The following is a 24,851-nucleotide window of genomic DNA, read 5'->3' as shown; positions in this document are numbered from 1 at the left end:
CTACTGAGCATCTCCGTCGGCATTTGTACCAGCTGACTGACGGCATCTGCTACGACTATGTTCCTCAGCTCCACATAGCGTACATCGCTTAGGACGACGTAACATTCGCATGTCCATCTCATTCAAGAAGCGCGTCATCCTGGGGCGAACTTTCGAGACGCGTCTCAGATACAGATTCGGTATGAAGCGAGGACCGTTGTACGCAGGCCATGTCGTCGGGTTACCTAGTGGCCTAAATCTTGCTCGGTACACCCGCCGAACTTGCTCCATCTTATACACATCATGCACATACAGTTTCCAATTCAGTCGCTGGTTGGCGCAACATGCGAACACATGTCTGCAGGGGATCCGGTCCACCTGGAACTCACCACAATCACATCGAAGGCCACGTAGATCGACTGCAAACTCCAGTCCGCTTGGCATCTCACGCACCTCAAAGACCTCATTCTGCCGGTCAAAGCAACTGACCTGAATGTTTCCTGATGCAAGTTGGTTTGCATGCAACTTCGAGGTCACGACATCGGAGAACACATGGCCAGCATTAATCCGCGCTTCTGCCTCCGCTCTTTTTCTGGTGAACAGCTCGTTTAGCCCGTAGAATGTTGCCTTGACAAGAGCAGTAACGGGAAGATTGCGTGCACCCTTCAACACTGAATTGATGCATTCCACTAGATTCGTTGTCATGTGACCCCATCGGTATCCACCATCAAATGCCAATGCGTCTGTTCGCGAGGAATTCGGTTTAACCAGTTTGTGTACGCTTCCCCCCGTTCCCGTAATCGCTGGTAACGCACTTCGTACTCCCGCACCGTCCTCGAATATCCTAGAGGATAGCAACAAAAAAAAAGAATAATTATAGATGTCAAAACAAATATTGAAGGTTATGTCTGTAAATAAGTTACTTAAATTTAGTAATTGGTTACCAATGTTGACGACCAATTTTTGGAGGTACGGTGCCTTGAATTTTCGCAGAAAATTCGACTCTATATGCCTGATGCAGAACATATGAAAAGCTCTAGGAGGTGACCAAGCTCCGTTACTGCGTTCCACAGCTGCATTGATGGATTCGTGTCGGTCGGATATTAGACCCACACCATCTCGAGTGACAACATGTTGACAAAGGTTACTAAGGAAGAAGTGCCATGCATCAGAAGTCTCTCCCTCCACAATAGCAAACGCAATTGGGACGATATTATTGTTGCCATCCTGTGAAACTGCCACTAGTAGACAACCCTTATACTTTCCGTACAAGTGAGTCCCATCCACCTGGACAATTAGCTTACAATGTCTGAATGCCCTAATACAGGGGTAATAACTCCAAAATACTCGATGCAGTACTTGAATATCACGCACCAACTCATCGCCTTGATATGCAGGCACAGTCTCAAAATGGACAACAGCTGATGGCTCCTTATGACACATGGCCTGGAACCATATAGGCAACGCTTCAAACGATGCCTCCCAACCTCCAAATATTTTTTCCACTACCCCTTGCTTAGCCAACCGTGCTTTTCGGTAATTGACGGTGTAGTTGAACTTCGATTGCACTTCTGCTATAACCGACTTTACCTTCAAGGAGGGGTCAGCCTCAACCAATGACTTTATCACTTCCGCAATTGTGATAGAATCCAGTTTCGAATGATCCTGTGAAATAGTGGCTCTGGTACAGGTGTGACTACCATTATACCTCCTTATAACCCAACAGTACTTCCTGCTGATCATGCTAACCCTGATAAGCCAATCACACCCGGACCCATACTGCGTACATTTCGCATAAAATGTCAATGGCTCAGACTCATACACCCAGTAGTCAACACTTCGTCGTATGGTATAATCCTTTATCGCCTTAATAACAGCTTCCCTGGAACTGAACTCCATACCAACGACAAATTCACCATCTGCGACAATAGGAACCTCTGTAATTGAAAACCACCATAGGAAAAATCAAATAAAGACACAGAGATTTCAAAACCAATAATATGGGCAAATCTACAGTCACTGCCTCTAGTATGATATAAATCCAAATCTGACAACATGTTATTATGTCACTCTAGTTAAAAAAAGAACAACAGCAGAAGATATTAAAAACGGGCCGGAGATGCCGGTTCGACCGCCAAGCCAAATGAACCGGAACCTAACCGATCCGGTTTCACTAGGTTTTAACCATTGAAGGGATCGATCAACTGCGAATGATAATTAGAAACTCACGTAATAGTTACTAATCATGTTCGAGAGAATATACTTATTACCTAATAAGTACTTATACTATACATATATAAGTGAAAAAAATAATTCTTGTTATAAAACACATACATTTCAACTTTGTTATTTAACATTCGTGCTATTTTTATTTTGTTATTTACATAGAACCAGCGGTTGAACCAGTGACTCAGTCACCTGAACTGCTCGACCGCCGGTTCGATGCTGAGAAATATGACATCAACGCATGATTATATAATGGCAAATAAATACTAATTTATTCATAACTAAATCAATATCTGACTAAATAAAAAAATTCAAATACGACGTCTTACGTACCTGCAGTCATATATTCCGGAAACTCCAGAACATGCATGGCTTCCAAGTCCAAAACTCGCATGAATGATGGCTCCTCAAACGGCATTTCGTTTGCGAGTGCATTTGCCACCTCTGTCACATCTGGAGCCGTATTTCCATCACCTTGATCTTCATCTCCATCTGGACCAACAAACTCGTAGTTACTTTCGAACTCTTCTTCACTGTCACTATTATAATCTTCCCTTACAATATTCCAGTCAGCCTCAGATTGTTCAAACTCAACATACAACTCGATGAACGAGATCTGAGTCCGGTTTTCAATATACATTGAAAACATCTCTTGCATGCTCGCCTCGTCCGTCACATATTTGGTTTGAAACTGGATGAATCCACCAAACACCTGTACGGGATATCTGTAGAGAATATAGGATATCTTTCTTGCCCTCTCAGAATCAATCTTTTCACAGATCACACCTTTGAGCTCTTCAAATGTGATGATAAAAGGAATAACAACATCTAGCGGATTTTCACAAATAAATTTTATTCCTTCAGATGTTTGTAGTAAAATCTGACCAAAATAATACACTTTTAGTAACACTCTATCACTCATTTTTGTGAATCCCCCAAAAAAAACATAGAAATAGCTACTAGATTTCCAACTTTAAAACAGCAAATAATAAAGAAACGAGAAAGAAGAACAGAAGGGGCAGCCGCTCAAGTTCGGGACGAAGATGCGAGTAAGTTATGAGTTCACTTCTCACTTTTATATAGACCACTTATTACAACTCGCACCCTTCGACTAGGTTAACATGATTAAAATAATCTTAAGAAATGCAATCGGACCTGCGACTTGAGCTCGCAGTTCACCAAAACAATTTCCATATGCACTAAAAACGGAGGGTCCGAGTTCTTCTCAAAATTATAGCATACCATGCGTCTTGCACTACACTGAGGGTCCGATTTAGTGCACCCCAAATTTTGCTTCCCTAAACCATGCAAATCGGACCGTGAGATTTCTTATGTAAAATTCAGAAACAAAGAAAACCCACGGTCCGAGTTCTTCACTGTGACACTGCCAAAAATCTGTCCCACATATACGTCTAGTACACCATGCTTCCATATCCAAAAAAAGCACACATTTAGTTTCCATTTCGATAAAATTGAGCCTATATATATGCTTTCATTTTAAATTTTAAATGATCTCATTACAAATAAATTAAACCCAATTATTAAAAGTCTAAGCCTATTTTTATCTTTTTATGATTTTAATTATTAATTAACCTAATTAAATTTAGTCTTCTTCTGTTTTTAAATCCTCGCCGTCACTCATTTATTCTCTTAAACCCTTTTCTTAGTTTCATATTTTTAACCTTCTTTTTCTATTCTTTGTCTAGTGGTCATTTTCTCTTCATCAAAAGGTAAATTTTAAATTCTCTATTTTGTTTTATATAACTCTCTATGACTCTATATATCTTTCAATTTCATTGTCTCTTTTTGATATTTTCAATTGCAAATTTTAATTCAAACAATTATAATTTAGGTATTAATCTATTTTTTTATTCTCTTCATGAATTTATATATATTCATCCTAATTACTTGTTTTATATTTTTTGTTCTATTATATGTATATATGTTGCATATAAAATTTTAAAATGAATTAATTAATTTACTAATTTAGAATATATTTTTTATTTTTAAATATAATAATAAAAAAAATTTAAATTACAATACATAATTAAATAGATGCATAAAATTTTTTATCTAACATTATATTAAAATTAAATTAAAAAATATATAATAAATTTAATTATTTTAAAAAGAAAGAAATAAAAAATTATAAATTATGTTTTTATTATTTTATATAAACATACTTTTTATAAACAAATTTAATTTTTCTAGTATTTATATATAACTCTAGTTTCAAATTATAAATACTAGTGTACCATTAGTTGTTAATGTGCTAATTGATTCAATTTTTTATTATTAAATATGTATAAAAAATTAGTTAGGATAACAAATTTTCTATAATTTAATTAAAATATTTTAAGTTCAATTTTTAGAAATAATGAATAGTATTTTAAGAATAAAAGTGTTCACTAACTTTTTTAAATTTTTATATCTTCATATATAATTAATAATGTTTAACAAATTTATTTTAGTGTATATATTTTTGCCCCCGCTCCTAAAATTTTTTAGATCCATTATTGGACAAAGATATGTCACATCGGTAATATTGTAGTGCTAAACTGCTAATGGATTCAACTTATATACCCTTGCCAAATACTTGCTACTATAAATTGAATATGATTGATTTTATTTAGCAGTATTTCGATTTTTCTCCTAATAATGAACTTTAATTAATTTGATTTATTGTATTTTTAACTAATTTAAATTTAATTAATTTGATTTATACGTAAATAACATAAATTAAAACAAGTTGATTTAATTTATATTAAGGTATTTAAAATAAGACGTGTAATTTATTCATGTTTAAGATATCTAGATAATTTTTAATCTTAAATTATTTATTTATATAAATTACTTAAAAATTAATAATATATTTTTTTAATTGATGACAATTTATATTTCATACAGATTTAAATGAGAAAATCAAATTAAATTATATATAGATAAATATTGAAAAATGTGATAATTGTTCGGTCAAAAAATAATTATCTTCTTTTAATAATTTATTAAAATATAAAAATATTTTAATTTAATTTTTAACTGGATTTATCCTATAGTTTTTAGACGTTAAATTCTTTTAAAAGAAATATATATTAATAATGATGTGTAATTTTTTAATGTAATTTTTTATTTTATATTTTAAATTTATATATTTTTTGTGTGGAACGACATTAAAATAAAATTCTTTGGTTTTATATAATTATTCTTTGGCTATATAAAAAAATGCTTATATAAAGCCAAAGAATATTATTTTAATGTCGTTCCACACATAAAATATATAAATCTAAAATATAAAATAAAAATTTATATTAAAAAATTACACATCATTATTAATATATATTTCTTTTAAAAAAATTTAACGTTAACTAAAAATTATAGGATAAATCCAGTTAAAAATTAAATTAAAATATTTTTATATTTTAATAAATTATTAAAAGAAGATAATTATTTTTTGACCGAACAATGAGTAGTAAATATTATTATGTTTAGCCGGCACTTGATTAATAATAATTTATTTTTATATTTTTAAAAATTTTATACATAAAAAATATATAATTTATATTTATATTTATTAGATTTTTTTTTTCAAAACTAGGAATGAAACTTGAATCCACGATCTTTTAGGTGAGTATGAGAAAACTATACTAATGAATTATAACTCAAATAACATAGTCTTCTTATACTCACCTAGAGATTATAGGTTCGAATCTCACTCTTAACTTAAATATTTTTTAATATTTATTAAAATTTTACACACAAATTAATATAATTTATATTCATATTTTACAAAATTTATACATATAAATTAATAAAATTTATTAATTAAAAATAATTTAATATTTATATTGATCAAATAATAATTAAACCAAAAATTTTATTTAGGGTGTGTTTGTTTAAAGTGAAAATAGGAAAAAAAATGGGAAGGAAATAAATTAAAAGAAAAATAATATTTTTCTTTATTTGGTTGAATGAAAAAGTTAAAGAAAAATAATGAATAATGTAAAAAATAGGTAAAACCCATTGAAAATTTTTTTCCTCCAATAATGGATGGAAAATGAAAGAAAAATGTATTTAGTATTAATGTTTTAATATTATCCTCTATTTTTTAATAAATTTTAAAATATCTAAAGATAAAATTATTTTTTTATAATATTATATATTATTTCTTTCTTTCTCATTTTCCTTTCATCCAAACATATTTAAGAAAAATAAAATTCCACCCAATTTTTTTTCTTTTTCTTCTTTTCTTTCTATTTCTTTCCTTCCAACCAAACAAAGCCATAAGAAAATTCTCTTCCTCTCCTCGCAAGGCCCTAAACAACAAAACTCACCACCCTCAACCTCAACCCCAACCCCTACCAACACCTATCCCTAACCCTAAACTTGCAACAACCATTTAATTTATCACATCAGTAGCACTAATTTCATCATCGTTAACACTATCAAAATTTTTTTTCCACTATCATTAATTTTTTTGGTGTACAAAAGAAAGCAAAAAAAGAATAAAGGGAAAGCAAACAAGAACACCCTAACACAGGTCTTGCTACAATAGCCAGAACACCAGACGTGGTGAAGACAACCACTCAACAACTTAATCAACTTTTCGATCCCCATCTTTACTAATTGGTTAGCCACACTATTAGCATCTCTAGAAATCGGATCAAACTTCACCTCTCGCTATTAGCAATGATGACGTCGGCTGTGAGCAAGGCCATTATTGCTTACACCGCCGTGTCTATGCAAGAAAAGCAAAACGAAGAGGGGGAAGGGGGATTGTGATGTAGGGATGAGGATGAGAATGTGAGAGGATGATTCCAGAAGTGGTAGTAGTGGTATGTGATCTGAAGATGGGGATACGATTTTTTTTATTTTATGATTATTATTTTTTAGGGATAAATTTGTTGAACCAATAATGTTTTTTAATTAAAGAGTCATTTTAATAGTTTATTACGAAGTTTAGGACGATTTTGTAAAGAAAAAAAAAACATTAAGTATGAATTCGATTTTTAACCACAACTAGAAAGAACAAATTAAAACAGTACTTAATTTTTATGGAAAAAAATTGTGAAACATGATTTATGAGACAATAAATATATGGTAATAGGCTAGATGGTTTTAATTCTTTTTGAGAGGTCTGAAGCAAGGGGATTCAATATCACTGTATTTTTTTTGTGATTTGAATGGAGAGGCTAGCTTGCTCTATTTTTCATATAGTTTTCGTTGATTTTTGGATTTTGGTTACTATTTTGCGGAACGGTTCTAAGATTTTTCATTTTATGTTTGTCAACGATTTGTTCTTATTTTGCAAAACAAGAAAGCAAAAAATTGAGATGGTAATGAATATTCTTAACAACTTCTCCAAAACTTCTGGTCTCAAAGTTAATATTAACAAGTCTAAAGCTAAGTATTCCAAAAATGTTTCACAAAAAAAGGAAAGAGGTTCTTATAAGGTGTCCAGCATCCGATTCACTCAAGATTTGGGGAGGTATTTGGGGTTAATCTGAGGCATGCTAGAGCGACCAAAAAAACAACGAAGGAAGGAAAACTGGAGCCCAAAATACATATGTCCGGTGTACATGTTCATTGACCTTTTTGTACTTTAGCAGTCATAATTTGAGTTACAGAAGTCTAAATGGGTTGGTTTTAATTGCGTTAAAAAGCTAATGTCCAGAGTTTCAGAATGATATGCATATTTTTATAGTAAACGTTTAGTTTCAGCCACGTACCACTATCATTTTTGGGACACGAAAAAAATAACGTCCCAACCAACTCAAAATGCAAGCCCGATGTATTTCAATTCTCAGGATGCAACAATTAAGGCCCAAGCTTAATTATCCACATCATCAAAAGCCTTAATCACTTTCAGAAGAGTTGAAGATTTAGAAAATTAGTTATTAATTCTCTCTAGAAGCATAAGAGATTTGGTTGTTAAGATTTGATTTGAATTATCGTTTTTAAATTTGAATTAAAGTCAATAGCTTATCTTTCTCTTCGAAATATAAGTAATTATCTTATCTCTCCTAAAGGTAATATTAGTTTAGTTTTGAATTTGAATTCTAGAATTTGGGCTATAAATAAGTGAGTATAGCTCACAAAGGAAGGCATCAAGTCCACAGACTACTGCTCTTCTTGTTTTTCTTACTTTCTCATGGGTAACTAATTTTCTGTCAAAGGATTAGGATCTCTGTTTATGTTTTCTATGGATAATTAATCGAAGTTCATTTTATTTTGATGTCTTGTATTGATTTATTTCATGATTGAGTTATTCATTCTTCATTCGGATTAGTAGTATTGAAAGGTATTCTAATTTCTTTTTTACTTCTTTTATTATAATTGAAAAATTTGATATTTGAATTATAACTTGAAAATTCTCTCACATGACTATTTGAATTTGGCTAGCAATAGTGGTTCAATTCAGGCACGGACCCATGCTTATGAATGAGGGGGCACTTGCCCCAGTGTCATTTGATTTTTTTAAACCAAATATATATATATATATATGCTTTCATTTTAAATTTTAAATGATCCCACTACAAATAAATTAAACCCAATTATTAAAAGTTTAAGCCCATTTTTATCTTTTTATGATTTTAATTATTAATTAACCTAATTAAATTTAGTCTTCTTCTATTTTTAAATCCCCGCCGTCACTCATTTATTCTCTTAAACCCCTTTCTTAGTTTCATATTTTCAACCTTCTTTTTCTATTCTTTGTCTAGTGGTCATCTTCTCTTCATCAAAAGGTAAATTTTAAATTCTCTATTTTGTTTTATATAACTCTCTATGACTCTATATATCTTTCAATTTCATTATTTCTCTTTTTGATATTTTCAATTGCAAATTTTAATTCAAACAATTATAGTTTAGGTATTAATCTATTTTTTTATTCTCTTCATGAATTTATATATTTTATTTTATTCTCAATTTATTCATCCTAATTACTTGTTTTATATTTTTTGTTCTATTATATGTACCTATGTTGCATATAAAATTTTAAAATGAATTAATTAATTTACTAATTTAGAATATATTTTTTATTTTTAAATATAGTAATAAAAAATATTTAAATTACAATACATAATTAAATAGATGCATAAAATTTTTTATCTAACATTATATTAAAATTAAATTAAAAAATATATAATAAATTTAATTATTTTAAAAAGAAAGAAATAAAATTTTTTATCTAACATTATATTAAAATTAAATTAAAAAATATATAATAAATTTAATTATTTTAAAAAGAAAGAAATAAAAAATTGTAAATTATATTTTTATTATTTTATATAAACATACTTTTTATAAACAAATTTAATTTTTCTAGTATTTATATATAATTCTAGTTTCAAATTATAAATACTAGTGTACCATTAGTCGTTAATGTGCTAATTGATTCAATTTTTTATTATTAAATGTGTATAAAAAATTAGTTAGGATAACAAATTTTCTATAATTTAATTAAAATATTTTAAGTTCAAGTTTTAGAAATAAAAAATTTTTTTTTATAAATTATATATAATGAATAGTATTTTAAGAATAAAAGTGTTCACTAACTTTTTTAAATTTTTATATCTCCATATATAATTAATAATGTTTAACAAATTTTATTTTAGTGTATATATTTTTGCCCCCACTCCTAAAATTTTCTGGGTCCGTCACTGGTTCAATTAGTGTGCAAAACATGCATGATTTTTAATCACTCTAATTTTGAATAAGTGACATATAATTTAGATTAGAACAACTTTTGAAAATTATGTTTTCTTTTAAAATTTAACTGGACAGGACTAGTTTGAATAAGCGACATATAATTCAATCTAAGGACGACTTTTAAATCTTATTTGAATCTAAAATAAGTTTTTATACTTAGTCTCTTGATTAATTAATTGATGCCTAATTAATACTTGAGAAATTGAGGAGTCAAGGAATTGGAAATCAGTTACTAAAGGTTTTGTCGTGAAAGATCTTTACAAACTTCAAGATAAATAAACAAAATTTGTTTTCCTAAGAGCATAATTAAGCACCTCCAAAGCCCTTGACTCTCATCATCAATGTATTCTCTCAATCAATATTCAAGATCTACTATCTGAAGCATTCAAGCATTCTCAAGATTCTCAGCAAGATTCCAAGATTTTCTCTTGCCCTCTCCAATCATCAATCAGGTATAATTAATCTAATTAAGTTTTTAATCTGATATTTATTTGTTCAATCCTTTAATCTTCATGGAAATGATATCCGCTCACTATGGCATTAGTTGAACTATTCGGTACACTTTTCGGTATCCGTGAACTTCAATTTTTGCTCATCAAGTTTTTAGATCGGAGAGGGCAAGAGAAAATCTTGGAATCTTGCTGAGAATCTTGAGAATGCTTGAATGCTTCAGATAGTGGATTTTGAATATTAATTGAGAGAAGACAGTGATGATGAGAGTCAAGCGCTTTGGAGATGCTTATACTCTTAGGAAAATCAATCTTGTTTATTTATCTTGAAGTTTGCAAAGATCTTTCACGATAAAACCTTAAGTAACTGATTTTCAATTCCTTGACTCCTCAGTTTCTCAAGCATTAATTAGGTGTCAAATATTTAATCACGAGATTAAGTACAAAAACTGATTTTAGATTCAAATTATAACACCCTAATATTCAAATTCTTACGCTCGAGTCATAAATCAATGATAGTAAGGTGGTACAACTCTCAAGGTAGATTATAATACATACATATATAAGTGTTTGAAAGGAAGTACTAACAAGAAGCCTAAAAATAGTAAAATAAAATTACGAATCGTAACGCTCACGCATCAGTAAAACAGAGGATAAAACGTGATCAAAAGCGATATAAAGATAAAGCCATAAAGAAGAATAAAATAAAGATAGAATATAGATATATAACATGAGTAAATAACCACTAGTCGTAACCTGCGGAGTTTAGGCCGGCTAGGGCATAGAAAAAAGCAGTTTGACAACAATATCTCCTATCTCTCCCAAAAGATACATAAGGCCCTCTATAGGCAAGTTTTCAAAAGGATTTAAATACATAACATAAATTTTTGAAAACAAAAGCGGATGGAATTTAAACAAAATAAAGCAGAAATCTAATGATTTTTGCCATCTCTCAGATAAAGCACAACTCACTGCAGAGCACCTGGACCTGCATCTTAAAAACAAGAGATATATACGGAATGAGAACCCCCAACCCATGGGTTTCCAATACGGTAAAAGTGCCAAATAAATACTGCATAAGGCAATTGAACTCACTAAGCAATCTTAATTCTCCACACATCACTATGTCCATCTTAAGTTATTTCTAATCCATAATCTTAGCAACTAACATAACGGGATTCTAAGTCTACGTCAACATTTTTCACCTTTTCTCAACTCTTCATTCAACATAATCATAATCATAAACAGCACCAGCCCTCAGCGTCAACCAACACCAACATGAAGAATCTCTCAGTTGTACAAGCACAAATAAAATAGACAAGTAATACACAGGTAGATACAAATAATGTAAGTAGCATATAGTCATGTAACATAGCATATACAATTAGGAAATCCAAAACAAGTAAACAAACCCAAATAAGTCCTAGTAGCTAACCATTGGACACGCACACGCACGCACGCACGCACGCACATGGGGAGAGCTCATCCGAAAAGGTATAAGTGTCCGACCACACTTACGACGTAGGGTCAACAGAATCTCGGATCTCAACCTGGAGCAAGTGGAGTCAACCTGTAACACCCTAATATTCAAATCCTTATGCTCGAGTCATAAGTCAATGATATTACGGTGGTACGACTCTCAGGTGGATTTTTAATAAATAAATATAGGTAATTTCGAAAGGAGTATTAATCGAGAAGCCTGAAAAGAGTAGAAATAAAATCGCGAAGACATATCTCTCACGTTTCGACAACAAAAGATAAACCGTGAAGCCGAAAACGATATACGGACAAGGCGTAGAGGAGATTAAGAGATAGATAACAGATAGATATATATAACATAAGTAAATAGCTACTAGTCGCGACCCGCGAAGTTTAGGTCGGCTAGAGTACATTATGAAATTAGTTGACAACAGTATATCCTAATCTCTCCCGAAGGAAACATGAGAGCCTCTATAGGAAAATTCAAAGAGTTCAATACATAAGATAAACTTTCCAAAACAAAGGTGGAGAGATTCTAATCAAAACACAAAGTAGAGGAAATAAAGATCTTCGCCGTCTCTCAGACGACCCACAACTCACTTCTGAGCATCTGGACCTGTATCTGAAAAACAAGAGATATATACGGAATGAGAACCCCGGGCCCATGGGTTCCCAGTACGGTAAAAGTGCCAAATAAATTCAATGTACTGCAACAAAAACTCACTAAGCATCCTAAACTTCTTCACCAATTATTCATCCTAGGTTCTCGCTAATCCATGAATAGGCAACTGTCATAAGGGAGTGCTAAATTCAATTCATGTTTCACATGTTTCCCAACTCGCTGACTCTTCCACGAATCAGACTCAGAATCATAAGCAAAACCATCACCAGTTGTTCTGCCTCAGCAGTTCTATATCAATACATCATCATGCAATCGCATCATCAATTCATCCCATCAAGAACAGCCCTCACACCCACCGACACCAGCATGAGGGGCCTCTCAGTTGTACAAACACAAGCAATACAGGCAGGTAATACACAAACATGATACAAGTAGAACAAGTAGCATATAGTCAGGTAACATGGCATATATGATGTAGAAATCCAAGACAAATGGCAAACCCAAACAATTCAAACATATGCAAATGATGAATGCCTGCCCTATGGCTGATGATATCATCTGTCGGTTATATAGCCAACCCGACATGTCCTGGTAGCTAACCATTGGACAGAAACACCCCTTGCGGAGCAAGTAGGTTTGAGCTACAACCCCCTTGCTACTGCCCGCTCAACCCAGAGCTAGTGAAATAATCACTACTGCGGCTACTACCCAGGCGGGTGTCTAAAAGCTCAACCTGGAGCGAGTGGATTCACCACTACTGCCGCTACTACCCAGGCGTCGCAATCTCTAACCTGGAGCAAGTGGGACGAACCACAACCCTTGCTACTACCCAGGTATCTCAAGCATTGGCCCGGAGCAAGTGGGACGAACCACAACCCTTGCTACTGCCCAGGCATCTCAAACATATATTCATTCAATCTCAATTCATATTATCAACATTCATTGTTACCAAATCTTAAACATTAACTTGGAGCAAGTGGGACGAACCACAACCCTTGCTACTACCCAAGTATCACAAATAAACATTTATTCATAATCACCCTTCATTATTATCAATCCTCAGACAATGACCCGGAGCAAGCGGGACGAACCACGACCCTTGCTACTACCCAGGTATCACAAATACACATTTATTCAAAACCCCACGATTAAACTCGTTTATCATAATCCTCATTTCCCGTCTCATACCCGGAGCAAGTGGACAACGCCACTGCCTACTACCCGGGGTCGCACATCACATTTCAATATTTTTTTCATTATTATCCATTTAACATATTCATTCATTAATCATATATGCATTTATACTCAGCCATAAACAATAATGGCTTTGCCGTAACCCGGCAATAACTCAGCCATCCGGATCATGGTCCAATCAAGAACGGGCCATTTATCAATAAATATAGCCCTCCGGCTCATGGCATACACGGTACTTCCACCGTCATCCTCCATATCTCATATAATCATCTTTGATCATCATTGATCATAACTTTTCCCCTTGCTTCACTCGCAAGTTACCACATCCCCTAGCTCATTGCTAGGCATATCAGAATGATTTAATACATAAGAGGTGAGATCGGAGGCTTAGAAGTATGAGATTTGGCTTTTAAAACTCAAAAATCAACTTTGGCATGAAAACAGGGCCACGCGTACGCGCACTCCACGCGCACACGTGGATGGCCACAAAACTCATCAACGTGCAAGCGTCATACGCGCGGACGCGCGGGTTGAAAAATAGCCAAACGACGCGCAAGCGTCAGCCACGCGTACGCGTGGGTGCTCTTGCGCCCTAGGCACAAAACTGGCACAACACTGGCACAACTCTCGGGAAAATAGCTGGGCATTTGGTGCAGCGCATCGACGCGCCCGTGCACACCACGCGCACGCGTGGATAGTGCCTTCTTGAAGAACGACGCGTACGCGCCAAGTGCGCCTACGCGTGGAGGGTCATTCAGCTAAAAATTTTCTAAGTTAAAAGCTGCAGAATTTACAAATTCAACTCCCAATCTTCCGATGGACATAACTTTCTCATTTTAAATCATTTTTCACCCGTTCTTCAAACGGCATGGACATCCCGGATCCAATTTCATTTCTAAATAGATTTGGTACAAAACAGAGATCCGTAGTCCAAGTTATGTCCCGTCAAAGTATGCCCAAAAACCATGTTTTCATACAAAACCACTAGGTGCCATTTTCAAAACAAGCCATTTTCAACTCTTTTCAAAATCAACCAAAACATGCCAATTTCAACCCTTTTTGAAATCAATCAAAATGTACCAAAATCCACATCAAGCCATCCTCAACTCACACATTGACACTTTACCAAAAATTCCCAAAACCACATCTAACCATTTTAACACTTCTCAATCAAATGGCTAAAGGACAAACACAATATCATGTCATACATCCTTCCTCATCCCAATTTCCAATAATACCATTTCCAATCAACCATCATTATACGTAATCAATATCATACTCACTATCACGTGATTTCACCCACAAATCAACCTTAATCATTCCCCAAGCATATATCACAACATACATATCTCTAATGCATCATCATACCATCAAGGCATCAATAATCATAATCACATATATGATCACATAATATATCTCAACCGAACCAAACATACCTCGTCTACATAATTTCACCCAAAATTACCAAATTCCACACTTCAACTTCTCAAACCTTATTATTCAATAACCAACCTAATCATTCATATATTCATTATCTGAAATTCATCCAATCACTTGTGCCATCATACAATGCACACATTGACTTACCTTTCTTACCTCTTTCCGGCCTCCGGCCCAAAATTCACGGCCTCCGGCCCAATTTTCACAATTTAAATGCATAAACCACAAATCAATACTCATTACCCAATACATCAAATTCTCAATACACCAAGCATACAAGGTCACACAATTCTCAACCCAATCATTAATTCACATTACATATCAACTATGCATATTAGCACCAACCATTTACACAATCCAAACTTAATCCTAGGGGCATCTAGCCTAGGAATTCTCATCACAACACACGGTATTTAAATGAAACTTAAACCGTACCTCTTGTAGCCAAACCAATTGAGCCTCTTCTTTGGAATTCTTCACCAACCTTAGCTCCAAGCCTTACCAAAGCTCCTCAAGCAATACCAATCTCCCAATTGTGCACCAACATCACCAAATACACTAACATAACCAATGTCACATACATACATCAACCTAGGGCTCATAAAAATGACAAATCACAAGGGTTTGAGCACTTCTTACCTCAGCCCATATGAAGTAGGGATAGAACCCACTTAGAATCCATGTTGGAGTATCCCTAAACACCCAAAATCACAAGATTTCAACACTAACTACCCAAAAACGTGTAACAGTGGAGAATTTCGAAAACTGGGTAGAGATGAATGAAATACTCACCACCAAACTTAGATAGAATTGTAGAGGATGAGAAGAGCAACACGTGGCTGCAAACGGCTCGTCAATCGGAGCTCCGTAGCTCAAGTTATGGTGGTTTGAAGATCAAAGAGAGTTAGGTTTTCTCTCTTCTCTTCTCTCTTCTCAAATCAGCGCCCCAACCCTTCTTTTTAGGGTAAAATGAGCTGAAATGCTCACAACTAATGTTTATATATGTTGGGTCTTGGGCCCACTTAGGCCCGGTTCACTTATTTTTGCCCATTGGCCCAATTTTGGGCCAAAACCTTTAAGATTAGCGCTCTAAATCGCACTTTAAATATTTCTACCTTCCCTAATTATAATTCCTCATTTCTTAATCTTATTTACCCATAATCAATTTCCTCAGTTGTAGTACCAGACAGATCTCAGTCGGTACTGCCGGTCAAAATTCCACTGCGCACTTTTACGCAGAAAACTATATTTTCCGACTCGGAAAAATTCACTGAATCCAAATATCATATTTAAATTATCAAATTCCGATTGTCAAATCTTCCAACCATATTCGCTCCTATTTAACTTATTATTTACTAAATTTCGATTAGACCGGGTATTACACAACCCACTGCATCTACCCAAGGAAATCCGAAACTTAGATAATATTTCAAATCTCAAATCATTCTCGACTGGGAGGAAGTGGGGGCAAACCACTGCATCTACCCCAGGAGATTCGAACCAAACTCCGAGCAAGTGGATCAAGGCCACTGCATTTACCCAGGTAGGTGTATTAAAATCAGAATCAAGTTCAATAACAATCTCATAATCATTATCATTCTCATCATCAGTCTCATAATCATCATCATTCTCATTATCAATCTCATCTCAATTCATCTTCAATCTTAATTAAGTTCATTCATCATTATCCATTCACTTTTATCATCAATCATCTCATTCATATTCATCATATATCACTCAACATCTTGTTTATTTCTCTCAATTTTACTAACTCAATTCATTTGGCTTTATCCCTAACTCTTCTATCCTCAATTCTATAAGCTCTAGACTCGTATCGAGGTTTATAAAAGTTTAGAGGGCCAAAAGAATTGTTAAAAGACTTAAAATCACACTTTTCCAAATTTTGGGGGTTGTGCGTAGGCATGCATGTGGCTCGCGTATGCAAGGTTGAAAATTTGGGTGTTGCGTACACGAGTGTTGAAGACAAGAGCTTTCCCTCGCATTGCATACTACGTCCGCGTACGCGAGTGTGCAATTTTAACACTTCCGTGTATGCACGTCTCCTTCCACATACGCGAGTGTTGCAGAATAGCAAAAAACTTATAAGTGAAAAATTTCAGTTTTTGAACCCAAAATTTAAACATTCATATCTTTTTGTAGAAAATTCATTTTTCAACAATTCTTGAACATTTGGAAAGATCGATAAATGAATTTTCGTAAAAATATAATTTTGAAAGTTTTCCAACTCCGAGGACCGAGTTATGACCCACCAAAGTTGGTCAAAAATTTGTTTTTACCAAAAATACACATTTACCAGTTTTTCAACGATTCACAAGCCTCAATCATTTTCATCCAACAAAATGAACCCAAACTAACTCAATCCATATATTTACACTCAACCAAGTCCAAACCTACTCCATCTACACATTCCAACTCAAATACATCAATTCAACATTTCAGAAACCTCATTTTCTACTATTCCATCAATCAGTTAAATTCTCATACATTCCATACTAATTCTTCATTCAATCTCATACATTATCATACAATTCAATCATCACTTACCGTCCTTACCTCTTTCCGGTTTCTGGCCCGAAATTCATGGCCTCCGGCCCAATATTAATCAAATCAATACATATGTAACTCATAAATGCACATGTTACCATCCAACACCAATTACAATCAACAAAATAGCTATGCATAATCAAAATCATCAATTATCAAAACATATCTTCTACACATACCAAATCCATCAAAATACACAATTCAAACATAATGCTAGGGGCATCTAGTCTAGGATTTCATACTACATTATACGGTACTTAAATGAAACTAAAATCGTACTTCATAGAAGTCAAAATCAAGCTCTCAACTTGTGGAGTTTCACCAAGTCTTAGATCTAAGCTCCACTCAACACTTCCACAAGCAACATCAAAGTTCCAAAAGTGTACTCAACAATCTAATACACACAATTTCATACATAATTCAACTTAGGCATTACAAATTCATGAATCACAAGGGTTTGAGAATTTTTTTACCTTAACTCACAAAGTTAGTTGATAAAATTCACCAACGACTCATACTAGAGCACCCCTAAAGAACCAAAATCACAAAATTTTCTAAAATCTAAAGCCAAAACTCGAATTTTAGAGAGAAACAAAAACTAGGCATGAGTTTCGAAATTTCTTACCACAATACCTAGATAAACTTGAAGAGCTCGTCGAGAACGATGCGTGACCATAAACGGCTCGTCGATTGGAGCTCTATAGAGAAAGTTATAGTGGTTTAAAGTGAAAGTTAGGATTTTCTCTCTTATTTCTGTCTCTTCACATTTCAGCACATTTCATCAAATAAAGTGTGTGTGTGTTGAAATGGCCATTAGTTATAGCTTATATATGCTGGACTTGGGCCCAACTTGGGCCCGGTTCACATATATGGCCCGTTTGGCCTACTTTTGAGCCAAAACCTTTAAGATTAGTATTTTAATGTGCCTTTTAATTATTTTTACCATCTCAATTACAAATTTTAACTTTTTAACATTTCTCACTAAATTAATTTTCTCAACTACAGTAGGGGTGGCAAGCGGGGAAGTCCGCCCCGCCAGAAGCCCTCCCTACCCCGCCCCGCCCAGTGAGACGGTCCTAGAATTCCACCCCACCCCACATAACTGCGGGCTGGCAAGCTAAGCCCGCCAAAGCTCCTCTTTTTTTTTTTTTTACTATTAACTACTAAATAATATATATAATTTCACAACTATATTAATAAATTTTTAATTTCTAAAGGCATAAAAAATATATTTTTTATATTCACAAATATTAAAGTTTTTGTAATTATAAATATCTAATAAACATAATTATAAACCAAGTTTTCATTCAAAACATAATTATAAATATTCTCTCCAAAGCAAAATATATATAATCCAAAACATAATTATAAATATTGTCTCCAAAGCAACATAAACATAATCCAAAATACTCAATTTTCATCATCATACTCTTGTAAGTTGGGTTGGGAGAAGTTGGGTTTTGGCAAAAAAAATACAAAAATACCCCCTTGCTAAAAAAAAAAAAACTAAGCCCGATGGGGAAGCCCGCCCTGCCCCGCCAAAGCTCGCAATTTAAGCGGTGTGAGTTAGGCGGGCTTTTGCTCGTTGGCGGTCCTAATTTTCCAGCCCGGTCTGTCTTTTTTAGCGTGTTACGCGGGTTGGTCTAGCGGGTTTAGGCCCGTTTGCCACCTCTAAGCTGCTGTACCGAAGAGATCTCAGCCGGTACTGCTGGTTGAATTTTCGGTTCGTATTTTTATGCAGAAAATTATCTTTTTTGACTCAGAAAATTCCACTGAGTCCAAATATCATATCAAAATTGTCAAATCATGATTATTACATTTTCTAACCATTTTTTTCCATATTTAATTTATTTTTTAATTAATTTACGGTTTGACCGGATTTTACACAAATAAGATTTAAAAGTAGTCTTTAGGTCGAATTATATGTCACGTACTCAAGTTAATCCTGTCTAGTTAAATCTTAAAAGAAAACATGATTTTCAAAAATTGTTCTAATCCGAATTATATGTCACTTATTTAAAATTAGAGTGATAAAAAATCATGCATGTGTCGCACACTAATTGAACCACTATTCCTAGCTGAATTCAAATAGTCATGTGAGAGAGTTTCAATCTATAATTCAAATATCAAAATTTTCAATTATAATAAAAGACTTCAAAAAGAGATTAGAATACCTTTCAATACAACTAATCCGAATAAAGAACGAATAACTCAATCATGAAATATGTAACAGCCCAGACCACCCGCTAGCACGATATTGTTCGCTTTGACACACAAGGCCTCACGGTTTTGCCTTTGACGATAGGGATGATAGCCAAAACCCCCCACACTCACTCGTTAAAACACGTCATGCTAGGGAAAGGTATCCACACCCTTATAAGGCATGCTTCGTTCCCCTCCCCAACCAATGTGGGACCTTACCATCCACCCCCTAAGGGAGCCCAACGCCCTCGTTGGCACATCGATCCGGGCTCCGGCTCTGATACCATCTGTAACAGCTCAGACCACCCGCTAGCATGATATTGTCCGCTTTGGCACACAAGGCCTCACGATTTTTCCTTTGACGATAGGGATGATAGCCGAAGCTCCCCTCACTCACTCGTCAAAACGTGTCATGCTAGGGATAGGTATCCACACCCTTATAAGGCATGCTTTGTTCCCCTCCCCAACTAATGTGGGACCTTATAATCCACCCCCTAAGGGAGCCCAGCGCCCTCGCTGGCACATCGATCCGGGCTCCGCCTCTGATACCATCTGTAACAGCCCAGACCACCCGCTAGTACGATATTATTCGCTTTGGCACACAAGGCCACACGATTTTGTCTTTGACGATAGGGATGATAGCCAAAACCCCCCACACTCACTCGTCAAAACGCGTCATACTAGGGAGAAGTATCCACACCCTTATAAGGCATGCTTCGTTCCCCTCCCTAACCGATGTGGGACCTTACAGATTTCTTATGGAAGCTTCTTAGTTTTTGGAGATTTCCCTTGATTCTTGCATGAAAGCCTCAGTGGCTTGAGATAGTTTCTCCACCGTAAGCTCAAGAGGTAATTTTTGATGGTTTGTTGGTTGATACGGATTGCTAAAGTTTTTTTTATCCTTTGTTACTCCAGTCAAAGTTGTGATGATTCCTCCAATCAGGATTATAAATTTTTGAAAAAGGATCGTTCTCTTCCCTTGAAGAATGTCCCATGAAGTTTACTTACTCATAGACTGAATGGCCCCAGTGTATAAATCACATTGTTCACTTGGATGCTCTCCTCCACACATATCACATGAAACTTGGCTTTTGATGGCTGCTACTTGATTCTGCTCGATTTGTTTTGTGAGTGACTGTGTTTGTTTGGTCATTGCCTTGCTCCGTGCTATGAAAGCATCTACAGTATCTAGTGTCATTACACCTCTTTTAGTGGTTCTTTCAGATGAATACATAAAATTGTTGACCGTCACTGTCCTATTAATTCTAGTGCTTCTTCAGATATTTTTCTATAAAGAGAACCCTCAGTCGATAAGTCAATCATTGCCCTCGAGGTTTGAGAAACATCATCATAAAAAGTCTAGATTTGAAGCCATTCGAAAAAAGTGTGATGTGGACATCTTTTAAGCATCTCTTGATATCTTTTTCAAACTTCATAGAGTGACTCACCTTCCTTTTGGGAGAATAAATTGATGTCATTCTTTAACCAGGCCAGCTTTTGAGGTGAAAAGTATTTAGTTAGAAATTCACTAACTAGATCCTCCCATGAAGTGATGCTGCCTAACGATTATGATTGGAGCCATTGTGTGGTTCTATCTCTCAGAGAAAAGGGGAATAGTCTTAGTGGGATAGTTTCAGAGATAACTCCGTTATTTTTTACAATGTCACACAGTTGCAGAAAATTTACTATGTGAATGTTTGGATCTTTTTGAAGACTGCGTCCAAATTGATCTCTTTGTACTAGTTGGATGAATGAATGCTTGAGTTTAAAGTTATTTGCTTGAACTATAGGCCTTACTATGCTGTCTCCACAGCTGTCAGAGATAGGTATATTGTAATTTTCAAGGGTCCTTCTTTTATTATTTTGATCGTCTGCCATTCTTTCTTCTTCTTGTCTCCTGGCTCTTGCTTTCTTTTTTAGTTAAAATAGAATTAATTCTATCTTGGAATCGTAGTGGAGTGTGGAATCTCCTCCTTTTTGCATGCAAGACAATAATTAAAGCAAAATTAAATACACCTTGTGGAATAAAGGGGAGAAATAAGTAATTTAAATAGAATAAAAAACTAAAATGTTAAAAGAAAATAAGGACTGAGAGAAAAAATGTGGAATAAAGAGGAGAAAGAAGTATTTTAGGCCAACTAAGGAAAGAAAAAAAAAAGATTTAATTTTAAATAAGAATTATAGAAGAAAAAGAAAGTAGAACGGAAGAGAAACTCAAAAAGAACGTGAAATAGAATATTAGAGAAACTAATAACGTAATTGGAAAAAAAATTTATTTATTTATTATTTTTTTAAGCGTAACATACCTTGCAAAATAAAAGAGAAATAAAGAGGAAAAAGAATTTGAACAAGATAAAGAAACTAAAAAAAGTAAAAAGGCATGTTAAAATTGTGGAATAACGAAATTAAAGAAAAAGGAATTTAAACCAACGGATTTCAAAGAAAATAAAAGAAAGCAAGTCAAGATCTTAATTTTTAGAAAAGATTAAACAAAAAAAATAAAAAAGAAAGAAAAAGAATCATAAATAAAAGAAAAGAAAGAAAGAACGTGAAAGAAAAATAAAGACAATAAACAAGATCTAAAATAGGATTTAACAGAAAGTCTGTTGTCAATCTCAATTAATCCCTTGCAATGGCACTAAAAACTTGATGAGCCAAAATCGAAGCTCAAAGATACCGGCAAGTGCACCGGATCGCTCAAGTAATACCATGGTGAGTGGATATCATTCCTACAAAAATTAAAGAATTGGACAAACAAATATCAGATTAAAAGCCTAATTAGATTAATTATACACTACAAGAAAAAAGGCCTATCGGCACCCTTTTTTCTTGCCACGCTTTTAAAGCGTGCCCAAAAGTGGTCTATGGGTACGTTTTTGCGAGAGTGGCAACTGATTTGTGATTTGGCCACGCTTTTTTTTGCCACGCTTGAAAAGCGTGGCCATAGAGAGAAATCGGCACGCTTTTACGAGGGTGGCCACTTATTTGAAATTTGGCCACGCTTTTTTATTGTCACGCTTGAAAAGCGTGGCCATAGAAGGAAATCGGTACGCTTTTACGAGGGTGGCCACTGATTTGAAATTTGGTCACACTTTTTTTTGGCACGCTTAAAAAGCGTGGCCATAGAAGGAAATCGGCACGCTTTATAAGCGTGGCTATAGTGTATTTATTTTGGCACCGTAAAAAAACGTGCCGATAGAGTTCCCTCCCCTAAAATTTAGTTTCCCACTTATTCTTTTTCACACTTAACTTTTTTTCCTAAGTTTTCAAATTTTAACCCTAAATGATAAGTTTTCAAATTTTCACACTTAACTTATTTTTAACCCTAAATTTTAAGATGACTTGTGATTTTATTTTTTTCACCATTCAATATTTTTTCTTCTTTTTTCAGTATTTTTTTCATTACAAAATGTATATTTTTTTTATAATTTATTTATTTTTAAATCACATAATTTTGTTAGAGTACACCTAATTCTTATGTTACTAAATTATACTTAATAAAATTAATTTAAGATAATTTAATTAATTTTGCAGTTTGTACATTGAATTAATAATTAGTCATTTAATATTCTTAAAAAATATAACAAATTATAATTTAAAATTAAAAGTATTTAATGTAAACTCAATATTCATATTTAAACTAAATTTGATATCAAAGTATGAATTAAAACTTTAAATGTTATCATTTGAATTTCTTGGTTTCTTTGGTTTTGATAAAAGTTAGAACAGAGTTAAAGAATTCCCTTTCAAACCCTAAAATCTTTTTAACCCTAAAATTTCCTTTCAAACCCTATTGCGCCGTCACTTCATCTTCACTCTCGAACCCAGCAGCTTCCTCGAGCCTTCATCGTTGTAATCGTTCAACCTATTGCGTTCATCGTTCAGCCTTCATCGCGTTCATCACTGCCCTTCATCTCACCCAGCCTGCATCGCCTTCGTCGCACCCAGCCTTCATCGCTGTAATCGTCATCTTCGTCGAGCAGTCGTTGTCTTGAGCTTGCCGTCGCCATCACCATGGTCTTCCTCGAGCTTGCCGTCGCCGTCATGTTCGTCGAGCAGTCGTTGTCTTCCTCGACGCTGCTTTGAATGGCTTTTCCTTGAAAGGTTCAGAAAACCCTAACCTCCATCACGCCGCCATCTATCTCACCGTCGCCACCCTTGGCCCTCAAGATCGCAACCAGGTTCGTCCTTGCTGTTTGGCTTGTTGTCCCTCTCGCCGTTCTGCTCGGAAAGCTACTCGCCTCTGTCTCGCGGTTCTGCACGCCTCTGTCTCGCGGTTCTGCTCGCCAGGTCTCGCGGTTCTGCTCGTCGTGCTGCTCGAAGGTTAGTGCTCAGTTGTGCTGTTTTACTACTAACATGATTTTTATTTTGAAAAACTTATTACATGTTCCTACTCTTGTGTTTTATATACTTATTTTGAAGTCTTAATGTGGTACATATAAGGTTTGATAACCTAAATAAGACTTGCTTAGATGCTTATCCTGGTGGAGTACATGATGCAAATATGCAATGATGCCTGATTTTGTTGAGTTCTTGGACTTTCTTTCCTTATTAGATTAAAGCTGCTGTTTCTGCGCTATGGAACACACAAGGCTTGAACTAGCCTAGTTCTTTCGAGCAACAAAGACAGAGAACAGGAGACTTAGACATGCTTGATTGGCTTAAAGCCATGTTTGGTTTCCAGGCATGTATTTTGACCAACACACAATGCTAGAGGAGAATGATTTATGATTCATTACATTTTTTTGGTATAATCTGCTTAAATTGTTATTGCATATGGGAATGTGTAGTGCTGTGTGTGATGAAATTGTGAGAACTGAAGATAATTGTTGTAAGAAAAATAAGTAGCTTATTTTCTCTGTACGTCTCATATGCTGCTGCTTCTTCTACTTCACAGCAGCAACAGAAGAAGAAGAAAGAGAAAAAGGTGTATGATTAATATGAAGACATCATCATAATATAGATTAATATGAAGACATCATCATAAA

At 34.4% G+C, this 24,851-nt stretch overlaps 1 protein-coding gene across 1 annotated transcript; it reads right to left on the bottom strand.

Annotated features, from left to right (window-relative positions):
* LOC112778184 (uncharacterized) lies at positions 1–23,909 on the bottom strand. Its single transcript, XM_025822534.2, has 8 exons — positions 23,783–23,909; positions 2,648–3,033; positions 2,371–2,424; positions 2,250–2,265; positions 1,729–1,916; positions 1,354–1,644; positions 992–1,266; positions 1–823 (listed from the first exon to the last, which is right to left on the bottom strand). The coding sequence occupies exons 1-8, from the start codon at positions 23,907–23,909 to the stop codon at positions 1–3; spliced, it is 2,160 nt and encodes a 719-aa protein (XP_025678319.2).
* Positions 23,910–24,851: the final 942 nt, after the last annotated feature.

Source organism: Arachis hypogaea, chromosome 19, assembly GCF_003086295.3.
Source record: "Arachis hypogaea cultivar Tifrunner chromosome 19, arahy.Tifrunner.gnm2.J5K5, whole genome shotgun sequence".
In the NCBI taxonomy this organism is placed as follows: domain Eukaryota; kingdom Viridiplantae; phylum Streptophyta; class Magnoliopsida; order Fabales; family Fabaceae; genus Arachis; species Arachis hypogaea.
Note: the sequence above shows the minus strand (reverse complement) of the source record. Positions and strands in the feature narration are given on the sequence as shown.